The sequence below is a fragment of the Seriola aureovittata genome, chromosome 21, assembly GCF_021018895.1.
Source record: "Seriola aureovittata isolate HTS-2021-v1 ecotype China chromosome 21, ASM2101889v1, whole genome shotgun sequence".
Lineage (NCBI taxonomy): Eukaryota > Metazoa > Chordata > Actinopteri > Carangiformes > Carangidae > Seriola > Seriola aureovittata.
This window is the reverse complement of record NC_079384.1, coordinates 20,545,725-20,572,079: the sequence shown is the minus strand read 5'-3', so window position 1 is coordinate 20,572,079 and position 26,355 is coordinate 20,545,725. Positions and strand designations below refer to the sequence as shown.

At 41.3% G+C, this 26,355-nt stretch overlaps 1 protein-coding gene across 9 annotated transcripts in view; it reads left to right on the top strand.

The window, feature by feature from the left end:
- rbfox3a (RNA binding fox-1 homolog 3a) overlaps positions 1 to 26,355 on the top strand; it is a 594,924-nt gene that overhangs the window by 555,024 nt on the left and 13,545 nt on the right. For 7 of the 9 annotated variants that reach the window (XM_056365235.1, XM_056365232.1, XM_056365229.1 and 4 more), the window contains 7 exons: positions 787 to 879; positions 3,302 to 3,362; positions 4,714 to 4,767; positions 16,455 to 16,587; positions 17,758 to 17,797; positions 17,973 to 18,037; positions 24,601 to 24,679. In XM_056365235.1, coding sequence (XP_056221210.1) covers positions 787 to 879; positions 3,302 to 3,362; positions 4,714 to 4,767; positions 16,455 to 16,587; positions 17,758 to 17,797; positions 17,973 to 18,037; positions 24,601 to 24,679 — 525 coding nt within the window. The remainder of the gene's footprint in view (positions 1 to 786; positions 880 to 3,301; positions 3,363 to 4,713; positions 4,768 to 16,454; positions 16,588 to 17,757; positions 17,798 to 17,972; positions 18,038 to 24,600; positions 24,680 to 26,355) is intronic. The other 2 variants (XM_056365234.1, XM_056365236.1) reach the window with 2 other exon arrangements.

Below are 26,355 nucleotides of genomic sequence, written 5' to 3'. Positions count from 1 at the left end.
CGTTAAGCTAACTCACATAGCTAGATCAGGTCTCTGCAGTGTAGTAGGATTTGAAGCCATGTTTTACCCACTTATGGGCTGTTTGAGCGAGCTGTATCTCCAGGCCCAGTCTGAGACGCAGGCCGACAGACAGGGTGTCATGAGCGAGCTGCGTCCTGGGGCTCAGAGAGTCACGACTGACTGATCCCGTGGAGATTGTAATTGTGTGGCACTTATCTGCTCTCCCACAGGGGCCTCTGCACACCAGCAGAGCAACTGCACCTTACGGCAGACAGACACACACACACACACACACACACACACACACACACACACACACACACACACACGCACATCTCAAACTCCATTGTGTGTGTGGAGGCTTTCATTTCATCTGCTAATTCAGTTAGGTCCAGTTGTTTCTGTAACAGAGTCTGTGGTACTAGAAGGAGCGGAGAATTTTTAAAAAAGCGTGCACACATACACACACTGATGAGGTGGTAATTTTATTTATAATGTGATTTAATTTATATATATACATATATATATATGTATGATCAGAGCTGTTGTGTTTGGTTTGATGTCCTGTGTTGGCAGCTTTCCTTGCTGTAACTCCAGCTGTTTCTCATGTTTGTCTAACCAGCCGGACGTCTCTCTGGCTTAGACGTCCTCCTGACCTGCAGCTCTCTCATCTGTGCTTTGTGTCTTCTTCTCTCCCCCCCCCCTCCCCCGTTTGTTTCATCATTTCATTTCTGGACTCCTTTCCTTTTTCGCTTGATTTTCAACCCCACCTCCTTGCCACTGCAGGGCTTTGGGTTTGTAACATTTGAAACGAGTGCAGATGCTGATCGTGCACGGGAGAAACTAAATGGTACAATCGTAGAAGGACGGAAAATAGAGGTGCCTTCCTTTTCCTGACTTTCCTTACTTCCCCCCTCTTCCACTTCCTTGACTCCCCTTCTCCTCCCCCTGACTCTCTCTTTCCTCTCTCTGCTCGCCTGACGTTTCCTGCAGTACTCCCTCCCTTCCCTCTCTTCCTACATTTATTTCTTCTCTCCCACCTGCCTGCTGCACCTTGAACACTGCATGCCGAACCCTGATCCGTAAGTGTGTGTGACAAAGAGAAAGACAGATCTATTCAGTGGTATGTGAGTGTGCTGCAATGTTTGGTTATTTTTTGTTTGTTTTATTTTTTGCATACATGTTGAATTCTGCTTTGCTTATGATGGATTTCGTCCTGTGTGTGTGGCATGTACAGTGCAGTGCAGTGGTTTTTGATTTGAGTCAAACATCATTTGTTTAAAATGAACTCCTTCCAAATGACACTCTGCCAGTGTGCGCATACACATTAATAAAATTTGTTGACTCTATTTTGATGATCCCGTTTCATGGGGAGTATAATCTTTTTATCTGTCCACTCAATATGTTTTCCTCTTTCATTTTTACTATTTTAACTCATTAGGGTTCATCTAACAGAGGAAAGGGAAGGCTGTGGGTGGATGGTGGGTGTACAAATCACAGGACTTTGATCCCAGAAACTAGGGTTCTGTGTGTGGTCAGGTTTAGACCATAGACTGTAAATGAAGACGGACGTAGACTCTGTGACATCAACCATTTTGAAGCTCAGAATGGGCTGCTCTGCTGTCACCGTCTTGGCAGTGCTTGACTCCACCTACCTCCCGGCTAATCCAATAATGTGCCAAGAGTTGGGGCGTATGTGGAGCCATGACTTCAGTGCATGCCTGTGACAAGCATACACTCTTGTTAGCATCGTTAGTACTCCTGGGCATCTGGGCGCCTTGCTCAGAGGCTAACCTAAGGTTAATTCATTTGCTGGCTAGTTAGCTAGTTAATGAAGCTAACAAGCCAGGTGTGGTGAGAGAACTAGAATTTTATTGCTGTTACTCAGTTGACCAGCAAGTATATTATCTGTCTGATATTTGCATGAAAAAAGTGACGCCGTGGAGACAGCCAACCAACTGTCATCAGCACCTCAGCACCCACCTGACATTCAGAGTGACACACTCAGTCCTATATAACTTTAAGCCTTCATAAAATGTAAACACGTGCTGCAAAGTTGGACATTTTAACATAACAAATATTAACAAACATGTTTCCCCCAGAACATATTTACTGTTGCAAAATGATTGGCATATGGAGACAAAGTTGCAGGCAGGGTTAACTCTGCGTAGGGCTTGTGTATGAGTAAATGTGTAAAATACAGTGCGATCTAAGCTTCACATCTACTGTAGGTAGCATCAGGAGGCATAGCATTCAAATGAATGTAACGGAGGCAACAAAGGGATTTGCAACTCACTGTATTTTTTTGTCTTTGCTAATCAACCCACTTTTCAGCCAAATGTGTCCCAAGTTTAACCTCAAGCCTCGACATCTTTTTACCTGCAAATCATCAAAATCAAGCTGACTGGGAAAGTGGAAAAGTCAAGTACAGTACAATGCTGAATAGCAAGGAAGTTTCCACAGTGTGTGTATCAGAGCAGACAAGATGGATATAGGTCGTACTGCCTTCAGAGATTATTCTGAGAAATGACATTGTGAGAAAACCTCCAAAACTGGACTTGAAGCATTTTTTTTTTTTATCTTCAATTGAAATAGTTGAAATCTTGTGTAACTTTGCACTTCAAACTGCAAACTGTCTGTGTGCATTCACTTTAGTTTTTACATAATGTTTTGAATTTTCTCTGACTGTCCTCCCATAAGAAAATAGACTCCATAAGCTGTTTGTGCAAGCAGTTTATTATGAACTATAGTTAAGTATTGAATGACATTGTGTGTGACAGCATCAGTCTTTTCTTTTCATGTCCCCTGTTATAATGGGAGCAAAGGCAGAAGTCCATATACAGAGTTAGTCAGGGTGGGTGGATCGACAAAACATTGGTCGACAAATGTGGTCTAAACTTAATGAAGTGCTTATTTCAAGCAAAACCCTGATCCTTCCCTGAACCTAGACAGCTAAACCTTTGCCATAGCATTGTCACATCACAAAATAGTTAGTTATTTATTTTTAACAGTGTATTTGTGGCTCATTCAGGAAATGCTCCTATGGTTCATATCAGCCGGTCGGGACAAATGACATATGTGGTGATTCAGGTTGGAGGATTGGATCTTGAATGTTACGTTGTTGAACGTCAGACCTTTGACTCGCTGCATGTTGCCTCAAATTCCAGCATGGCATGGAGAGCTGTTACGATGTGGATTATCTTCTCTATGCGGAGTTTTTGCTTGTGCGTGTATGTGTGTGTGTTTTGTTGTCGTCGTTGTGTATCGGCTCTCACATTAATCTCTGTCTGTCTGCTGACAGGTCAACAACGCCACAGCCAGAGTAATGACCAACAAAAAGGTGGCGAACCCTTACACAAACGGTGAGACTTCAGATTTATTTTCATCTCTTCTAATTGCTCCTCTCCTGTAATTTCTCCCACTCTTGTGCCTTTTTCTCCTCCTCATTTGTTTCACATGTTGTCCCCACTCTCTAGTTTTCTTGCTCATTATTTCATTTCACTGCCAGTGTCAGAGCATCATGGCTGCATTTATGAGAAGAAGTAAATCATTATGATCCAACTCCAGCCATCGAGCCTGCACTGTGAATGGAAAGGAAACCAAAAGCTGCAAATGGAAGCCGGGGCAGCAGATTCTGCCTCAACACAAAAAGAGTTGTTCACATTTGATTAATGAAATCAATATTTGTCAGAGAGGCAGTCGATTTGGTTTGAAATATCATGCAAATAGCAAAGTGAAATCTTTTCTTACAGGGTAAAGGGAAAAGGGCAGCAGAGAAAGAGGATGACTGGAGATGGAGGAGGGGATTTAAAGCGGGGGGGGGTATTTGGTAGATGGACGAGAGAGTGAATGGGTAAATAAAAAGAGCCAATAAAAAGAGCCAGGAGTCAGTGGTAAAGAGGGAGAGAGGGGCCTTTAGGGTGTGTCTCTCTCCCCCATCCCTCTCACAGACACTCATTCATGTGGATGGAATGGATGGGAGATGGAGGCAGAGAGGGGGGGAATGATGGAGGCTGTGAGAAGTAAAAGAAGGGAAGAGGGGGAGGGGATGGATGAACAAGGGAGGGAATTAAATGGCCAAACACACACACACACACACACACACACACACACAGATCCTGTTTGAGGGTGCAGAGACAGAGAGTATCAGCCCTGAAGGGTTTTCCATTTTTCACTGTCATCAGGCCCCAAACCTGCACACACACACACACACACACACACACACACACACACACACACACACACACCTGTGAATGAAAGAAGAAGAAGGGGAGGAGAAGAAGAAGTAGAATTTTGTAAATCTTTCTGATAAAACCATATGATACAATATGTAAAGACTCAGGAGAATGTAATTAACAAAGGTTAAATGGAACTGAACTGTGGGACGTGTTTTATGGATATACACAGGATGTAACTGTCAGCCCGCAAAGTTATTGTAAAATTCTACAAAGCATTAAAGTCAAATTTAGCATTTTGATGCAACATATTGAAACATATAGTATTGTAGTAAATATATAGTAATAAATAATTTGTGGGAAAGGACAACAGCGTAATAATTCTGTAGAGAAGGTTTGATTTGGAACACCAGACTGATACAAGTGCAGAAATGCTAACATCCATTGTGTGTGTGTGTGTGTGTGTGTGTGTGTGTGTGTGTGTGCGTGCGTGCTTGCTTGCTTGTTGCATGTGTGTGTGTGCGTGTCTCCTGTGCAGGCTGGAAGCTGAATCCAGTGGTTGGAGCAGTATATGGACCCGAATTTTATGCAGGTAAAGAATCACACACAGTACCGTAAAGAACCACACGTTCTGCAAATACTCACAACACAACCAAACACACAAATGTGCTGTAGGTAGCACCGACGGCAACGGAAGTGTTTCCAGGGGACACTAAAAAGTGATGGACTTTGTGACTTTTGAAGTTAAAAGCATTGAACAACAAGTGCACATGAATGTATTATAATACATGCATTTTAATGAATTCATGTAAGTGCGTCCCAGCTGGGTTCATCACTTTTTTTGTGTCCCTTGGAAACACTTCGGTTGTCGTGCTGAGTGGGGGCTGAGTATATCATCATATATTCTAACTTTTACACGCAGTTTCCCAAGTATGACCCTTTAAATTCAGTTTGGAAAATAATCTTTCACAGTTCACCACACACACACACACACACACACACAGAGGTGCGCTGTCAGCACAGGCAAACCTGGCAAATGTATGGGGCCCCAAAGAGGAAAAGGGGCTCCTTATGGCCCTTCATTTTGACACATTTTACAGTGAAAACTATGATGTGTGCCGTAGCAAGCATCTACCCATTGCCTGCATTTGAGGCATTCAGGGAACATCTGTAAATTTTAGTGTCTGCCAGTAGTCTGGTGCCTGGCCCTCCCTGAACAGTGATTACAAAAGTCACTCTAATCAACCAAAAGCTCATTTGACAGACGTAGTTTTAGCTTTAGGTCTTAGCTGACAACTCCACACAAACACTAGCACTCTCAGAGCTGTGCTAGCATGCTAATGCACTAATCACGATTAGTGTGTAGGCCTACTAACAGCTCGGTTTGAAGTGCTGAGACTGTCCGCTTCTCCTTTTTGCTCATTAGTCTGAAATCTGTTCATTCCACCGACAGCTTTATAGCTCTCCTCTAAATAACCGCCCTGACAGAGGGAGGCCATCCATCTCTTTTATTTCCTCTTCCTGCTTTTCCTCCTCTGTCCCTCCATCCCACCATCTATCCCTCCATCCACCAACACAACCAAACAGCAACTCTTAGACGCCTTCCTCTAATCCCTGTATCACCAATCAGACGCAGTGCTATGTGTTTCTTTACATTCAACCAATACTGAACCACAGACAGGACAAACACCTGCTCCATCTGTCCGACAGCACAACACACACACACACACACACACACACATACTGTGTAACACCACTGTTACACTAGCTAGTTTAACAGTAGTCTATATTTTTATTACATCCATTCTCGATCCTCCTAAACCTAAATTCAATTTACATACACAGTAAGTAGTACTTTAAAAGCAATAATCCAGCCATTTTACCTGAATAAGTGTCTCTCTGGCTCATTAACCTCCTCAACACCTCCTGACCTGCACATTCAAACCCACACAGCAGCAGCACATTTGCCAGACACGGCTGTTATAGCTGGGATGTCTTCCTTCCTTCTTTCCTTCCTACCTTCTTGTCTTTCTTTCTTTCTCTTTTTGTCTTTCTTCTACCACAGTCTGATTGTCTCAACTGGTTTTGAAAGATTGATGTTGTGTTAATAATACACATATGATAATATGATGATGGCAGATGTTTGGCTTGTGAATCTTCAGTTTATCAGTTCATCTAGTCTCTTTTTCACTGTCCATTAAGTGTAGTTGTTCTTTTTGTCCCGTTATGGTCACAGACTCTCTCCACCTGCTGACACATTTACATTTACACAGTTCAGTCTAATTCATTTGCCAAAAACAAAAAAAAAAAGTTTAAGATGAATTTGACTAATAGTGTTTTGTTTTTTCTTTAATTTTCAAATTTTCTACAGATATCGCAATAATATCATGATCAAGAATTCTTTAGGCAAGGAAGATCATGTAGTGAAAATCTGATATTAGGCTTATTCCCAAATATGTTCAAAAGTACAGCTCTTTTGATTATAGCCTTGTATCAATCACCTGCAGTTAACTTATGATAAGAAATGTCAGTCCTTCTTAATTTGATTTTGAAGACTTCACAGAAAATGATCAAAACTCACGTTTAATAATTAACACACCAACTGCGCAACATTCCTTTTCTGCTGTTATTTTTGACGTATTAACATATTTTTGATATCTATTTGTACACACTTTATTGCTATACTATATTATTTATCTATTATTTATGCTTTGTAAATTTATTTGTATTTGATATTTGCATTTTGTACTTTGCTGCTGTGACAGACATTCAGTGCATCTGTCAGACAGGACAGGTGCTAGATTCATTTTGAGTTTCACAGCAGCAATGAATGAGCAACAAACATTTTACACAGCAAGAAGTTTCAAAGAAATTAAACAGAAATATTTTCAACAATATTAGCTTTAAGGTTAACATTTTATTCATCTTGCTGATTTGGTTAACACTGACATTTCCCACTGCTCAAATGATGGAAAGAAAATAATACGTCATATGTTTCTCTCTTTATTTTTTATTATTTTTTTATTTTCATTTGCCTGTTTAATTTATTTTATTTTTTTAACTACTGTACAGGAATGCAATTTAACAGATTATTTCAGCAAATTGAAAGCTGCATGAAAGGACTCATGTCAAAGGTTTAATGTTTTTTTAAGAACAACTTCCCATATTTTTATTAGTCCAAGAGGCCTTTTTAATGAAAGGACTGAACTTTGGTGAGCTGACAGTGTTTGGTTGTGTGACTAATATTAAGTTCAGCAAAGAACATTCTCTTTTGTAGTCTATTATCTTAAGCAGAGATTTCCCAGGACTGAATGAAGCAGTAGAGCTCGTCTGAGCTACAGCAGCAGCTGTAATATAATTCAAATTTTTGAACACTGAACTGTAACCTTAAACATTATTCATTTATCATACATGTGGATGTGACGTCCATCCATGTCTCATCAAATATGTATCAATATATTTCATTTAAGGCATTTACAGTGACTTTGAGTAACTGAGCAGAGGTCTGTACTACAAAGCAGGATTAGAGGTTATCAAGGTAACTTCAGGTATAAGTGCGTGTTTTCAGTCTTATGACGGTGGCTGACTTGTTACCGAGGTAAATCACCATGGTAACTTACGCTGAACTCCTAACCTGCTCCAGCGCAGGTTAACTTAGAGGATCAGATCAAAGCCTGTCGACAGCCAAACTACTGACCAATCAGATCACTGGAAAAATGGAGTCATCATTCCTACAGGATCCTGACAGGGACAAAAGAGTTTACAATAAAGTGATCAATAATAACGAGCAGTAGATATAAAATTTAAAAACAATCAGTGGAATAGTTTTCCTGTTTGAGTCTTTCCATGTGGTTTTAAAACAGAGCTTCTAGAAAATGCAGAGTTTATCATGTTAAATAAATAGCCTTTATAATAACTATTATAGCTTCACTCACTGCAGCTCAGAATAACATGATCAGACTCTGTGACCACAACTGGAAAAAAAAATCGAAACCTCTGATGTCTTTGATTTGAACAATGATCCACACACTGTTAATTATTTCCATCATTATAAACAAACATTTCAGTCAGTCTGACTCATCAGACATCAGCTACTTCTCTCCTCTTTTCTTTCTCTCCTCTCTGCAGCAGAAACTGTTTTATCTGCTTCACATGTTCAGAACAAAAGAGTGAAAATACTCAAACGTAATGATAATTCATACACTTATTCACAATATGTCTTTAGTCTGACTTTAATAGAAATTATATTTAGACATCAAAATAATATTTTTTATTCCAGTCATATGATCATATTGTTCACATTTCACCTTGTTGAACATCACTTTTGGACGGTGCTATAAACCGAACTTACCAGCAAGTATCATCGTGTCTTCTCATGTCATATTAGGTACTTCGTTCATGGTTCAGTCGATGGTGCTTATAATTAATAACTCGGCCTCTTTCACATGAACGCGCTCGTAGCTGGACAGGTAAACCCAGGGTTAACTGAACCAGTTGATAACCAGCTTCGTAGTACAGGTTATCAGGACGGCCAGTGTTAGGTTCAGTCAAGCCAGATAACTAAAAGTTATCCTGGGGATGTTGAACTTGCTTCATGGGAAAGGCCTCAGGTGTGTGTTTAGTATTTGTTGTAAACATTTAGTCAGTTAGCTCTGGTCCTCATATGGATAGAAGTATTAGAAAACATGGTGGTTTTTAAAAGGCACCAGTGAAGTTTGCCAAGCCTAAACGACACCATATGCCTCCCTGTCTCCCGGGGGGAGGGAGAGATGGATAGAGGGATAGATGGTCGGTTTGTTTACACCTTCTTCTTCACTATATGAATCTTCCTTGTGGCTGAGGTCTACTGTGCAGCTTATATCCACGCCTCCACCTTTGCATTTTTTCTTCCAGGTATTCCTACTCCTCTCCCTCCTCTCACCTCCTCTCGATGAAAAATGAAAGAATTCCCACCTGTAAGCGAAAGTGCATGGGATTAAGACTCCTTCTGAAATAATTATGGCTGCATTTAATCTATTTTGGAGAGGGAGTAAAGCAGGATATAAAGTGGGATGTAAGGGCGATTAATCACCCTTTATCAGATAGCTTTTCCCAGCACCCATCAGCTGAATCGGCCTCCATAAATCCTGGCCGGCTGACAGTGCACTCCATCTCCATTGCTGGGCTCAGCTACAAGTTTATTGTGCGCAAACCCCATTCAGAGGAGTGACGGATGACCTCACCATCCGTCATGGGTGTGTATGCATGACCTCCGCATGCATACACACCCGTGCTCACGCGCTCATGAATGTTGTAGCCTAGTTGAGGCATAGATGTACAGTCTCTCCCGTACAGTCACGCTCTGGTATGCCCCTAAACAACCATACGCTCGTGGTTACACACAGCACGCTCATAGACACACACTTCACCACGGTTACAGGGCCACGTCGTGGAAACACAATGCTATGAATTCTCAAAGAAAAAGCTCGGACCTACGTATCCGTGTGTGGAAAGGTTTCAAGTGGGATTTTTTTTATAGTACAACAGAGCACGAAATCTTCAGACAGGGGAGGTGTCACTGTGACGGTAGCACGGCACGATGAACAGAAACATCATTACTCCAAAGGCCAACTAAGATTTGTATCATTATTATTATTATTATAATTGATTTCAGATATATTGGGAACTTAAGGTTTCCACAGCTGAACAGTAGATTTGTCTGTCCTCTCACTGCACCCTTATTTCAAATAAATAAAAAAAAATCTTATATCAGTTATACACTAAATAATGGCGTCAGTCTGGGAGAATTGCGATGGACTACCTGCTGCATGTAAGGGCTATTTTTTGTTTGCAGTGCATGTGAACGCAGTCTTCAGTTTCTGATGTGAAGCTTCTCCTAGAAATTATATTTATATGCTACAAATTGGTATTGCCAAATATACTTTGTAAATGTAATTCCTGCCACGAATATGTTGGCGATGTTTATTCAACCTAGTGGAATTTATTGGGCAGATTGTGGGCGAAGCACAGCTTTGACTCTGCACTCAAGGTTGGGGAAAGGTTGTGGTTTCAGTTAAATGTTAACTAGGTAAAATTATTAAATATTTTTTAAACCAAGATCATATTTTTCTAACTTAACCACATGCAGTGAGTGAGTACCTAAACATAAGAATACAAAATGCTGTAGTTTGTTATGAGTGGAATTTTTTGAGGGAAAAAATGAAATACGATTTCAGTGAATGATTTGCCGACAGGATTAATATTTCTTGACTTGTCAGATACATTAATTGAACATTTTTTCCCAGTAGTACTGGTGAAAACATGATCTGGGCAGTGTTACTCTCATCTGGAATGTATTTGTATTGCAAATTGCTTCTACTGTATGTAAACAATTCATTAAGTCCACTAAGATTTCCCTGTGTTAAGCTGCTGTAATGAAACTGAACGTTTCATCTACTGTAAATCCTTTTAAATTAATTCAACTTGGAAATGTAAATTCCAATTAACTGAACTTTAAAATATAATAAAATAAAAGATCGAATGACATTGAAATTAACAAAACGTACATATTTACATTAAGTTGACAAAACGAGAAAACAAGGAAGCTTATTATTAACGTAGAATGAACGCAAAACATGGGGATTAGAAATAAAGGCCTGTCTCTAATAACAGCATGCTTTAAACAAAGGCCCGTGTTCAGGTGAGTGAGTGTTCCAGCGTAACACAACCAGGCGTCAACACACTCACCCAAACACATAATATGATCTGCTGCAGCTCGGTGGGGTAAAGTCTGATGAGTCCAGACTACCTCTAATGTTTTTTGATCAGAGTTTGCATAATAGCCTTGGCCTACGTGGAGAGTGCGTGCATCACAGGCGAGAAAGAGGTTTGTGTGTGTGTGTGTGTGTGTGTGTGTGTGTGTGTGTGTGTATACATGTGTGCATATGTGTGTTTGGGTGACTGGGTAAAATAGACTGCCTGGGCTTGAAGGACAATGAGGGAAATGTAATACTGATTGATTGACTGTGTCCTAGACTGGGTATATGCAAAGCAGGACAAACGTGTGTGTGTGTGTGTGTGTGTGTGCATCTCATGGGAGCTGGTGTATGCAGAGCTTGGCAGAGCCGTTCTCCAGAACACAACAAATAGGATTAAAATGCAAAATGCAGGCAGCAAAGTAACAAGGCAAGTGGCTTGGGCCTTTTTAACATATGCTGAAAAATTTGCAGTTGGAAGGGCGACATCAGATCAACTCTGGCCTTTGTCATATTGGCGCCCCGTCATTGGTCCAAGGCCGGCCCGAGATCACCGTCAGCTACTGACCCCGCCTTTTCTAACTGAATCATTCCGGGGTACTTAAAAAGCAGGTAGTGATTTGTTATGAGGTTTACATACAGTAGCATGACTTTAGCTGTGCTGCTCTGCACTTTCAGCCATTACTTGTACTGTGACTGTAACAGAAGATGAGGCTGTATTGATTTAACATTATGATCCATGTGTGTAGTGAAATTTAAGATTCCTTCAAAGCAAATGCACATTGATGAATTGTACAACAAATATGTAATCAATTAAATCAATCATGCCCGTCATACATGCTATTTTGAGTAAAAGTCCAAAAGTGTTTCCATTCATAAATTCAGCCCCAGTGTGAATGTAAACAGCAGCAGATTCTGGATCCAGCTGAAGTTTACATGGTTACTTTAAAGGACTCACCATCCAACCTTGCAGAATTTGGTTTCTCTGAGTGTTCACGTGAAATCTTCTATATTTTTATTGGATCACTCAGTAAACAATCAGCCAATCAGAAGAGAGGCCTCCTACTACACTGAGATGGTTTTTGCTTCTTAAAACCACAAATATATGTTCTTATGGATCAACACTTCAAATAAAATACAGTATATACTATATACAATATGGGACCTTTAGAAAACAAAGACACCAGTCTGGTGTTTTGCATGAATATTATAATATGTTAGAGGTTTATTAAATCCAGATTCATTAGAATCATTTTCAGTCCTTTCAGCTCTGCATGAGTGAGTGAGATCTTTATGGAAAGCTGTTCCTGTGAAGTGCGTTTATAAATTCCTTAATTTTGCTTCCTTCATCTAAAGTTAAGGCTTGAACTTTTTACCGTAGCTCATTCTGCCACTCCACTTGATGTCATCACTGTGAGATTTTAGTGTATCTGCTCACTGAAAATATAATTCACTTTAATGCCTGGCAACCTCCCTGTCGTAATGTAGCATGTAGATTTTTGTGATTTTCCAAGCAGTTAGTTAGACACGCCGTAATAAAACCTGGAATTGAGGTGTGATTCAAACAACACACACACACACACACACACACACAGCTTCAAACATAATCACATATGAATATATAAAATACATAAAAACACAATCTTATAACTGCTGTTTTGTTCTTAATGTAAATGACTCCAGCTAACATCCACAACAAGTCCTACACCAACAGATAACATGTGCGTATGTGTGTATGCAGCCTTGAGGTGTGGTTCTTTATGCATGTGTGTATCAGTGGATGTTGTTTGTTTATTTTATGGGGGGGGGGGGTTATTACGGCATCGCTGTAGCATGCACAGGCCATAGCTCATTACCAGATTGCATTCATATACGTCACACCAACACCAACATGCACATACACATGTCCTCATGCTCACTTATATGCATGCGCACACGTGCAGCGCACTTACTGGCACGCGCACACGCACAAAGAGGAATGAATATATGGATGTTAAGGATTTCTCTGATGTGAAGAAAGAAGAGGAAAGGTGGGGGAAATTGATCCTTCGCTCAGAATATATCGCCAATGGACTGCGAGTTGGCCGTGTGGCATATTAATGCTGTTGTCTGACGAGTTGGAGTAGAGGCAGAAACAGCAGAGGGTAGAGAATTTCCATCACCCCTCAGAGAGAGAGAGAGAGAGAGAGAGACAGATGGATGGAGGCGAGAGAGAGGGAGAGAGTGTTTCGGTCTCTGAACACTTGCAGCGGAGCAGGTTGTGCTTTTCTCTGCTGCTGCAGACAGTAGGTGTAGTCATCCATATCAGCGGCCCCTCCGAGGTCTGAAGGTGCTTGGGAGGTGATACAGTGTGTTTGGAGTTTAACAGGGCTCCTTTCAAGGCATTCATCTGTATCTGTTAGAGTTTACAGCCCACAGGTTTTGCACTACACTCCTGTGTGTGCATAGCTGTGTCTGGTACGGTGGCCCTGAAGGCTCAACGCACTGCAGCTTAAGAAAACACATGCAAACAGACAAAACACAAACACATTTAGAAAAACATCTTCATCAGTTTGACAACACATAACACTGCAAGCGCTCACAACGCAAGTGTCTCCAGGGGACACTAAAAAGTTATGAAGGCGGCTGGGACGCACTCGTACATCCATGCACTTGTTGTTCAATGCTTTTAACGTCAACAAGTGCAGGTTCATCACCTTTTAGTGTCCCCTGGAAACACTTGCGTTGTCGTCCGTGCTGCTTCCAGCTTTTCAGAATGTGGTTTTGTCGTGAGGATTTGCAGCACATGTCAGATTGATGAAGATTTGTTTGTCTTTTGTCTATTTGCACATGTTTTCTTAAGTTGTGTTGTGCGCTCAGGGCCAGCGTAGTCTGGACTATGTGGACATTTATATTTAGAAATTTTGAGTTTTACTATATTGATTGAGCTGTGTACCAGCAGCTAGCTAGGGATCAGTCACGTATACGGACAGGTGACTGATGCTAGCTGAGTGTAAACAGTAAAACTGTGAGTATTTCATATCAATGTTTTATACAGTTGTTGTAAAGAAAACTGTGAACTCTACTTTACTCTGATACTTTAGGGTTATGTGCTGTTAAATGCATCATATATGAAAATAACTTTTAATAAGTTTTAAAGAGCCGGTTTCAGATTAAGTTTTTAGATTCAACCAGCAGAGAAAAGAACTCTGAAGACTTCTGATGTCGTCATCCATCACAGTAATGGATCACACACCTTCACTGTGAACAGGCACGGTTACATTTTGCATAGTTTCAGCAGAATACTAATAACCAGGATATTTTATTCCGATAAAAGTTCATGTCTCCACCATGAGGCTTTCCGTTCTCTGCATTTTTACTAATAATATCAAACATTCTCTGCAGACTATTGTAGGAAATAATACCTCCTTTTAGATGAACCTGTGCAGTGGTGTTTGCACTAAATGGCAAGTCAATCAAGAATCAATGGGTGACAATTTTGTGAATTCTGGAGGGTGAGCTCTAAAGATCCCCGGAACCTTACTGCCTCTATATTAACTGCTTGAATGAAATAAAAGTTGATGTAAATTAAATTAGATTAAATTAAAAAATCAGTGTCGCTCCACCAGAATGATTTTTCCTGCAGTGTATGCAGACGGTTTTAAAGCATCGTTTAGATCTTTATGTTGGGAAGTAAAAATCAAAGGTAATGTAATGGAACAGTTAACTGAATAAATGAATTACCCCATACGCAAATGCAGTTACATATATATTGAATTTTTATATATGAAATATATGTACATATAAAATAAAAATATATGTAAAAATCATATATGAAACCTATTAGAAATTGAAACAATTTCATATATTGACATATATGTCTAGCCCATACAAATATGTATTCTTATGTATGTATTATTATAAATATATATCCATCCCAAAACCTGTCAATATCTGTTGATATTTTAAACTGTAGGGTCCAAAAGTCTGAGAGCACTTTCCCAGAATGGGAAGATAGACATGTACTCATGGCCCCACTGTAATGATATTTAGAATCACGCATGTGTGTTATTTACTTCAAATCAGAATAAAGACGCCCAGAAACCAGAAAACTCATTTTTGGCCTTGCTCCCCCACTGGCTGAAGGTTAAACCGAGACCTTCACCTAAATCAGTTCACATCACATCACCATGCCACCCCGTGCGGGTAAGGGTGACCCCCGCGTGTGTGTGTGTGTGTGTGTGTGTGTGTGTGTGGATGATGAAGGATGGCCATAGGCTGATTCTACCACTACAAACAATACAGGCCATCTGCTTTGTGTCCCTGCTGCCAAACACTGAGCCAAACCTCTACACAGGCCTCTGTGCCTCTGCTGCTCTCTCTGCCAGCTCCACTCGCAGTTTCATCTCAGGAACATCCCCTCCATCCTTTTTTTATACCTTTAGCTAAACCCTGTCAAGTTGTCAGGTTCTTGTCAGATGTTTTTAAGTTTTAAGTTAAAGGTGTGATTGATCTTTTTTCAGCTCTTGTCTGAATCAGCAGAGAATAGGAAATGTTTTTATGAAATGTTATGTAATTTCAATCTGTCACTTTTTTTTTATATTTTTCATTGTTTGAAAATGATACACACACAATTTAATCATAATATCTCAAAACAACCTGTCTCCTAAAAATGATACTTCTACACAACTAAACTGCAACAGCAAATATGTTTTGTAAGAAATCTAATTACATTTTCTGTTATTTGATGTGGAGAAGTTATAATGTTTAACTTTTCCACATTAAAATGTCTAAAATCAACTAGACTGATGTTATATATTTTGTTGAGTTGTGTACTTATATTATCCCACGGTTGCAGTTTAGTTGCATGAAATCATCATTTCTAGGAGGCGGTGTTTCTCCACCAACATTTGGAAATCTGCTCCGGTCTTGTTTCCTGTAAACAATCTGATCTAATGAATCTACAAGTTAATATTGAGAGAGTAAGTCATGTTTGATTTCCATGTGACTGCACATTAAATGCCATGGTGGACATGTAAATATACATCATGTGCATCATGTGCAGCAGTCTCAGGATCAGTCTGGACATCCAGTCTGGTGAAATAAATCTGTTTCCTGACAGTTCCATGTTGATTTTACTCAGAGAATGCTAACCGACCTAAAACCATGGGTTAGCTGTGTTATCCACCTGAAAATAGTCCCTAACAAACACACCATTTCCTCCTCTTCTTGAAATCTAGTATCCATCAGTTTTATAAAAATTACTGAGCCCCTTTTTGAAAGAAGTAAACTATATATCTGAGTCATTTTTATAGCATAGCTTTGTCATTAGGCGCCAGCTGAGACACACACAGGGCAGATGGACCAACACGTTGTTGGGTTTTCTCGACAGTAAGAAAACTAGAGCACAGCAGCAGCCATGTGCTTTAAATGTTCAGGTGATTTTCTGCAAATGAAAATATGAAACTTAGTGTTGTAACATATTGTGCTCCTTCCCACCTCTGCGTCTGTGTGTGTGTGTGTGTGTGTGTGTGTGTGTGTGTGTGTGTGTGTGTGTGTCTGTCAGTTACAGGCTTTCCATACCCCAGCACAGGAGCAGCCATGGCCTACAGAGGGGCCCATTTGAGAGGGAGGGGTCGGGCCGTCTACAACACGTTCCGCGCCGCACCTCCTCCTCCACCCATCCCTGCCTACGGAGCGTGAGTGGCTGCGAGCACGCACGAACACATGCACACTTCCAGCCGACACAAACACACGATAATCAAATAAACACTGTATGACAGGTCTCTAAGACTGAAAACACGCGACTGCACAAATCTAATTCACAGTATTATTCAGACACAGGGGATAACACACACACAAAAACACACACTCACACACAAATATATACATACGCACACACACACACACACACACACACACACACACACACACACACACACACACACACACAGTTATAGAAGAATAGTGAGTGGAAAACAAAACCGCCGCCTTCTAATAGAGCGGAAAATTGCTCTTTGATTCCAGAATGGCCAAATTTGTCTCTCTTTTTTCTAATGTGTCATTCTTTATTTGGCGGTGAATAGACTGCTATGACCTGCCCTGCACACTCCAATGGGCCCGCTTCAGAGAGCGAGAGACCTCGTGGACGTGAAGGGGGGGAGACATGGAGAGTGAGAGAGAGAATAGATGACTGAGAGAGTGTTGTAGGGGTTGAAAGAAAGAAATGCAGATGGAGACAGAGAGAGTAAAGGCAGGAGGCTGAGAGAAGAATAATGTGTGTGGTACAGTTGGTCATCAGTCACTGACTGTATGGTGGGAATGTAAATGAATTCTCTTTAATTTAGCTTTTAACAATTAGTTTATAGTTTAAAACTTTAGAAACAAAATCAACTTGTAATATTTTATTTTGAAAAACAGAAAAAAAAACATCAAAGAAATTGTGCTGCTGGCTGCATTTATGAAACAAACTCATGGAAATCAGAGCCTCTCTGCTTGGACATCTCAAACTGGGTATTGGAGGACTTGAGGGAGGTCAGGGGGGCTTTAGTGGTGCCACAGCCTCCGAAGAATCAGCTGTAAAAATTGACAAAACCTAGGAAACGCTGGAGCTGTTTGCAGGAGTCAGGAGGGGGCCGGTCGGCCACAGCTCTCACCATCTGAATGTTGCCACACACCTCAGGAAGGACGCAGTGGAAATAACATTTATCTACATTCATTAAAGAGTTCATTTCCCAGAAGCAGTCCAGACATGCAGAGCGTGTCACTGTGTGGTTATGTAGAAAATCAGGATGTTGTCAACATAGATGAAGACATATTTGTTGCCCACTGTTGTTTAATGTCTAATGTTTGATGTCCTCTGTCAACAGTGTGGTCTACCAGGATGGTTTTTATGGTGCAGAAATATATGTGAGTCAAACTCTATTTATATCAATTTTCATTTATTGTCAATAATGTGGTGCTGAGTGTCTTGAGCATGTGATCCAGCGCTTCCCTCAGAGTCAGCTGTGTTTGCAGCTAATTGTTGGTGACCATCTTGTGTTCCTAACTGGAGGTGGTATTGAACTCCCCCGTCTCTTCTCAGGGAGGGTACGCAGCTTACAGATATGCCCAGCCAGCTGGTACCGCTGCAGCCGCGTACAGCGACAGGTATGTTGGCTTCCATGTTCTGTCAAGGTGTCGTCGTAAAAAAAAAATTTCATTTGCACGCACGTTCATCAAAAAGACGCCGTGTGTGTGTTTCCCTTACCTGCCTTCAAACCGAAGGCGTACACAGACGTTTTGCTTTTTGGTGGCTCCTTTGCTTCTCGACTCACCGAACAACTTTGACATATTGCATCAACAAAAATTGATATTGGTAGAATTTTCCCCTGTAAAAATATGCAAAATATGTTCTGCATATAAACGTGCTTTAGTTAATGACTGCCTACAGCCCTGCAAGCAAAATGTCACTTTACAACCATTTGGAAATTAGCAACACAAAAATATTAGAATTTTTAATTGTATTCGGCTGAATGCTTTACATATTTCAAACTCCAGTTCAAACATTGATTTGAAAGAAAAAGAAAAAAAAAGAAAAGAAAACAAGCAGCTGGGACAGGAAGGACGTCTCTACTCTATAAATAAGTGGGACAAATAAGTGCCTTTTTAATGGTGGCATTGACGGCATATAGTTGGCATTTTAGTCTAGAGTGAGTATGGAAAATGTAAAATTTATTATATTCTATAGTGATTTTGGTCGAGACAGGAGAAGTCGGTACTGAGTACTTTTGTCCATCTCGGGATCCTGTAGGAAGGTTTTTACCAGGGATCTAATTGGTCAGTAGTGAAGTGATGACAAGTTTATTCTGATTCCGTGAAGTTAGCCTGCTCTGGAGAAGCTTAGCCATGCAATGTAGGTTACCATGGTGATCTACCCTGGTTAACAGAGCCAGAAAAAGTTGAGTTAAGTCCACACATAAATGGCTAGGCCCCTAATCTTGCTTTGTGACAAAAGGAGTGCAGCACAGGGAGGAGAGAGCAGTGTGGTCCACTCCATCTTTCACTCGTCATTCCTCTTGGAGCTCCGTGTCTCCAACCTCTAGTCCATGAACCTCCGGGGCCTTGAGCTCTACCCTACCATCCCTGCCCTTACCCCTGCCCTTACCCCTGCCCTTGCCCCCTGCTCCTGCCCCCTGCTCCTGCCCTGGCCCTGGACCCCGCTCTGCCCAGCCCCCTGCTCCTCTCTCGGTGCAGCTGTCCCCAGCTCTCTGGGAGTCTGCATTGTGCCAGTTATTCCTCCAGATCAAAAGTGATATGTATTTACAGAAAAAACATGTGCGTGTGTGTGTCTTTGAGCATTGCGCACACCCACTACCTCTGCCGTCTAGGTGGTGTGTGTGTGTGTGTGTGTGTGTGTGTGTGTGTGTGTGTATGAAGGTGCTTGGGGAGCTAATCATAGGGAGATTGAGCATGTCAGGCCTGATAAGAAACAGCCACAGCAAGAGCCTGTAGGCCTCCGATAATGTAAGATTTATCAGAGGCGAGGAGCGAGCGGCGTGCTCAGGAGAATTATGAACAGAGCGGAGCAGGTGAGGGGGCATGTCTCTCTCCAGAAGACTTATTTCATTTCCTTTGTTTTCTTCCGTTATTCGTTCTCCCTCTGTGGCTGATGTGCAGTGTATCCCTCTTCACTCTCTCCCCGTTTCATCTTTTATTCTGTGTCTCTCTCATTCTATTTTTTAAGCTCTCCTGATTTAAAGGGAAGCCCGGGCCGTGAGGTGGAGCTGGGAGGAGATGGGGCAAAGGCTGGGGGGGCTGTAGAGGAGTTTTATTTATTGTGGGATAAGAGAGGTCTTACACAGACTGAATGGGAGACTCTTCCTCTATTCTGTCTCTCTAGAGTGTGCGCACACACACACACACACATACACACACACACACACACACACACACAAAAGACTTCCACTGTCTGCACTTGAGACCGTGTAAGAGGACTGATCTTCAAATGCACTTTGTCCTTCTTCCTTCATTTTTCAAATAGCATTAGCGCAAAGACAACCCCTTTAACCCTTTAACAGCCACACCCCTCGAGACACTATATTTTACAGGTAACTATAGGTTTCTACGGAAACCCGGAGGGGCAGAATATGAGTTTATGACTTAAGAACAGGTGAAAGAAAAGGTTTTACTGGGATAATCTTTCTAAAGTTCCTTAATTTTTGTTTCATGTGTGAAAAAGTTTCACCAGGATCATATTTCTAAGTTCCTTTTTTTGTAATCTGTTAAAACAAGCGAGGAGAAAAGTTTTACCTGGTTCATTTTTTCCAAGTTACTTTTCTGTGAGAATAGGTGAAAAAAGTTTTAGTTACTTTTTGTTTTCATCTGTGAAAACAGTGACTTAGTACACACTTAGCAATTATTAACAACACTGCAAATACTATTTATATTTATCAGATGAGCATTCACGCACAGCGGCCATGTGCTTGCTGGTGTAAACAGGAAGCAGATTGTCTACTCTGCATTTGTTTGCTTAGTTGCAGAAGATACTACCAACGAGGAACAGCTATGGCAAAAAGTAAGACCAGAGATTTCTAAACATTACAAAAAGTAGAGTGTGACCAATCAGGGAAGGATACATCATGGCTGATAAGACTGGATCAGGAAGCGAACACGGGGTGTCCGCGTGATCGTTTCCAACAGTCTAAGTTTCAAAGTAAAGCGAGGCCATAAGTCTCCGTTTTAGAGGCTTAAAAAACTCACCTGGACAACAGGTACAAACGCAGCAAGTTTACACAGTCCTATTACTAACTTTGCCTGAATGTCAGCCATATTTGATGATCGTACCTACAAGCAACCAGGTGTGTGTCTGGCTGTCCTTTCTGCTAAATAGCATCGAGCATATCCAGCAGTCCTGTTTCTCCTGGCTCATCAGCTTGGTGTGACCCTGGCAGCTCTAGTTGTGTCCATTGTGTCTGAAGTGATTCCAGAAAGTTGTCCAGTTTCTTTTGAAATTGGTTATAATAGGTTGTTAGTATATGAAGTATGCTGGGCTATCTTATGATAAAACCAGTGGGTATGAAAGAAAACGTGGTCCTTTGGTCTTTGCCCTTCGTCCTGCAGGAGAGGGGGATCTCAGACACCAGCATCATGGTGCAGCAGAGAGAGACTGAAGTTAGTGTGACCACCGCTTTGGTTGATAAAATTACATCCTGGGTTACTTTACCAATGGCATACTGTAAATGTCCAGTTTGTCCAGAGTCCATGCGTGGAGTTCAGGCAGGAAGTTAAGTTTACTTAAGTAATAAGTGGAGGGTTGTGGGAAACTGAGACATGAAGCCTCCACATATATTACATGTTTTCATAGTACCATCAGTCCAGTTCTGCATCGTTCTAGTGGCCCCACAGGTGGAGCAGTAGGTTCATTGTTTAGTCAAAACCTTTTTTATGCCGAAACATTAAAAACATTCACCCGATGTGCAAATATTTAGCTTTTATGTGTTTTATATCATTGTAAACTGAATGTTGAACTATTGATCATTTTGTGGTTGATCTTTTGTTATTTTCATGCCATATATATGTACTATATATACAATATACTAAAGTACTACTGTAGTAAACTGCTGTAGGTTTTTACTCCAGGAAAAGTCATGCTGCATTAGCTACTAGCAGTTCCTGTTCATGCTGTAGTCATGGAGACAGAAGACGATCACTGGATTACTATTAATACTGAAGAAATCATCTGTTCTATGATTTCTAAGCAGATTTTTTAGGGATTTATCTTATTTGCCATTTCACCAGAAAGAGACCAGCAGCCTGTGAGTCACATTTGACTGAGACTAATCAGGAAATATTAGTGATAAATCGATGATGAAAAAAATAAAACAGACTATTTGCAGTCCTCAAAACCACCTCCTTCCTCCCTCCATGTAAACTCCCACCACCTCTCCTCAGGTCTCCCTCTATAACACATAGTCTAACACATAGTGTGCCTGCGCAGCCACTTATCTTTGCCCTCCAGACCTATGTTGGCTTCCCTCTACTTTTAGAGGAGAATAAACAAACAAGACAGGAAGAGAGGAATATAAATAAAGCGGTCGGTGGCATCAGACAAAGAGGAATGGAGGGGTGGAACGAGAAAAGAGAGCGGTGTTGAGGGAGGGGATTAGTTCCAAGCCAGTGCTGGTGAAAAGACCGGAAATAAGCCTCGGGAGACAGACGGAGAGAGATACAGGGGGAGATGGAAGATAGGAGACACGTCGCCTAGGATGGGAGGAGAGAAGGAGGTGAAGAAGAGGGCGGTGTAGACGGAGGAGAAGGTACGGGACATCATCAGAGAAATGTTCCGCCCTTTGTTTTTTAGCGTCCTCTTTCTTCGAAATATTTTTTCTTTACAAACCTATATTTCCCTTCTCCCCTGCGTCTCCTGTCTCCGTCTCCACACCCCGAAAGGATGATCTTCTCATTTTACTCCTTGTTCATAATATTATTTCTCCCTCCCTTCAGCCATCTACTACTCTTATCACTCCGTCCTTTTCTTTTCTTATCTTTCTCCCTCTTTTTTCCCCTCTCTGGCTGACGTTACTTTTATTGCAATCCTTCCCCATCAACCGGAAGATAAAACACTTTTCCTCATAAATTGAAATGGGTAAAACAAATCATTGCAATCACACACTCTCACCTTTACAGCGTACATTTATAGGGAAACATCGATTGCATTTTCATCCCATAGGTCTGTCCTTAGCGTGAGTGAGAGGGGGAAATGATTATAGATCTCTCCTCCAGACCTCAGTTAAAATCGACGACCCAGTGCCTTATGTGTCTCATGCATACTCATTTTAGCACTCCCTATCCATTATCAGAGCTATTCAATCAAAGCCAACATGCACAAGGTTTATGTCTGGTGGTTGGAGTTGGGGAAGGGGGAAACAATTAACAGTATTTCCCAGCTGATTAACTTCACCTTTGATTTGTACTGGTTCAAAGAATCCATATAGTTTTATGTTTGGGGAATAAGTCAAAATGTCACTCTGCGTCTGAATCTACGGCCTCATATACAAAAAAACGTCCCCAGAGCGCCACAGCTGTCCTAACTTGCTAGGAGTTCCAAGCAGATGGTAAATACAGGGTGATGTACACCCAGTTGGCAGTTTATTAGGTACACTTAGCTAGAGCTAACACAATCTAATACAACAGTCCGGTAATAAATCCTCCCTTCGTTAAGGTTATAATGTTCAGTTTTTACTGAGATCGTTTCAGAGAGGTCTTGATGCCATCGTGTGGTCACTGGTCATGAGGATGTAGTTTATGTACTGTGTCATACAGAGAGGCGTTTCTGTAATTAAGGGAAGTTTCAGCAGCACAAATGGTGGATTGCTGCCTTCGGGTTGGGATGGAGTTTTTGCTCCAAGTGAAGTTCAAGTACCTCGGGGGGGTTGTTCATGGGTGGGGTAGGATGGAGTGGGAGATTGGTTCAGCATCTGCAATAAAGTGGGTGTTGTACCGGAGTGTTGTGGTGAAGAAGCAAGGCAAAGCTCTCGATTTTACCAGTTGATCTTTGTTCCAGCCCTCACTTATGGTCATGAGCTCATGAGATCATGGGTACAAGCAGGTGAGAGGAGTTTCCTCCGCAGGGTGGCTGGGTTCAGCCTTACAGATAGGATAAGCAGCTCTGACATCTGGGGGAAGCTCGGAGTAGAGCCGCTGCTCCTTCGCATCGAAAAGGAGCCAGATGAGTTGTTCGGTAAATCTGGTTAGGAAGCCTCCTTGGTTCCTTCCATTGGAGGTCTTACTGGCACGGCCGACTGCTAGGACTCCTTGGGATGGACCCAGAACATGCTGGAGAGATTATATATCTTATCTGGCCTGGGACACCTCAGGATCCCTCAGGAGGAGCTGGAAAATGTTGCTAGGGAGAGGGACATATGGAACATCTGGACTAATTTGCTTGACCTGCTGCCACCCGTCCCGAATCAACACCTCTCTAAAACAGTGTCAACACAGGCTGAACATTATAACCTTCATGAAGGTGGGACTGTTGGATTGGACTGCATGAGTTTTAGTTAAGTGTCCACAGGAACTGAGGGAAATAAAATCTAGATCTCTAATTTTAAATAATGAGTTTGTTCAAATAAACACTGATAGCATTAACCTACATTTGTCACTCCACTCAGAACCGAATGCTATTACCACATTATTATAGATGCATAAGCCTTGAAACAAGGGTGGAACTATTTTTATAATTTTTGTAATTTCAGCAGATTCTAATTATCTGTAGTCCAGATTCCTTTATGAAAATATGTTTTATTAAAGCGCCACACAGCAGGTTGTATTCTGAATGGTTTCTGGGGCTCTGTGCACAATATAATAATGCTACAATGTGTAGTCTGTTATTTGTTGTGTGTGTACCTGAGGGGTACTTAAAGGTATGTCAACAGGAGCCCACCATTCAAATTTGCCCCTGGGTTCCCTAGCAAGTTGATCCTGCCCTACCTGGGCCCAGGGTGCAAACCACTGCTTAATTAAGAATGTTTTCAGGGCACATTCACAGAGTTTCTAACTCATCGGAGACAGGAATGATTTTAATCCCGGTCAACCGCTATGCACAGCTCCCTGGAGGGAAACTGTCATGCTTGATAAATGCAGGTCCTGATCTTTGCGATATATCCATAGGTTGTGTTTAGCTACATTTGTCTGCACATTAAACACTGTTTCTGTCTGTTTCTCCTTCATAGTTACGGCAGAGTCTATGCAACAGCAGACCCGTATCACCATACGATTGGTCCTGCAGCCACTTACAGTGTGGGCACTATGGTGAGTCTCTTTTCTGTTTCTTAGCCGCTGACTGTAAGAGATGTCGTGTTGTCAGGCTCTTTGATAACATACTGTATGAGCTCCAGGACAGGGGGAAGGGTTACTGAACTGTTCATATAAATGAAACATTTAACAACATTTAATTTATAACACATTTAATCATTTGCTGGCATGCCTTAGTAACAGCCTTGGAAGATCTTAAACAGAAGAGTCTATTCTTACTTGTTGTTCCTATGAGTTGTGTTTCCCTCTGAGAGATCCATTTTAATGTTTAATGTGAATCTTTGCCACTTCAGTAAATGAAAAAGGGACATTGCCTTATTCTCAAACTCCCTATTCAATTTCATTGGCCTGAAGCAACTTGCTTGAAATTGAGACTGAGAATTCCTCCCCACAGGAAACAGTCTCTTCAAATTTTGCAAGGGGAGTCGAATGGTTAATGTTTGTTTTTAGCTAGCTTTGCAGCTAACATCAAAGATGAAAAAAAAAAACTCTCTAAAGAAAAGAAAGAGAGCACCCCAGAAGATGGGGAAGCAAACAGAAAGTACAATTTGTTTTCTTTCGAGGGCATGGGTAGGGACTTCCTCCAAAGATTAACGACCATCTAGTACATGCCTCAACGTGCCGTGGGAGATTAAAGCAGAGAGAGAGAGAGAAAAGAAAAGTCTCCAAAAGAAGGAAAAGTAGGAGATGGAGAAGGAGAATCAAAGTTTCTGGTAGCAAAGCTGCTGCTTGGTGCAGCATCTTGGACTCCAGACAGATGAGGGTTAATGCTGAGTGCTGACGTGTTTGTGGTGATGGAAATCGAAAGCCCTACCACCTCCCCGTGCGCCCCCCCCCCCCCCCCCAACACCCCCTCCCCTCCCCTTCCCCTCCTAGTGCAGCTGCTAGCTAAAAGCCTTCATTAATTACGACCATTTTTTTCCTCTTCATTTACTTAATTAAAACAGTGGCCTGTGTTTTCTTCCTTATTACTCTACACTTTCTTCTCTTTTTTCTTCAAATTACTCCTCCCCTTTTCCTCATCCTCCCATGTGTGAGCCAAACCCCTTACTACAAATCTTTAACATTAAAAACAAACACAAAACAATTCATCTTAAACTTTATCATACCTCACAAACTGCAAACTTTTCAGAGCTAGGTAATAATGGGACTGATAAAGGTAGAATTATTGGTTGTGTAAGTGAGTTATTGAGCAATATTTTAAATGCTAGTGAATCCACTCATTTTCTACATCTGTCTACACCTGTGTTTTAGGTGTAGACAGGATGAGACATTCTGGACAAGGTTGACAGATATCTGGATGCAGACTTTGAGGGCAGGACTGGGTTAACAACAGATTCATGTTAGAAGGTTTATCAGACACCAATGCTGCCAATACTTCAAAGCAACCATCATCTTATCCTCCGTCAGTGTTTTTTCCCCACAAGAAAAAAGCAAATTTAGCTTAAAATGTGACTCTTGCTGGCAGTTTTGAATCATTGAATGATCATGAATCATTCTATTTCAGAGATATTGAAGCTTTAAGAAATGTATGATTTGAATATTAATGCTTGAGGTGTCTCATCATATGCCAAAAAAAGCCATGATGGTTGTCTTTTGCTCGTCCTATTGTCCTGCCCCTTTTTGTGCTAATTGAGATTTTTACATGTGTCAGCGAGTGTCAGGGAATTTAT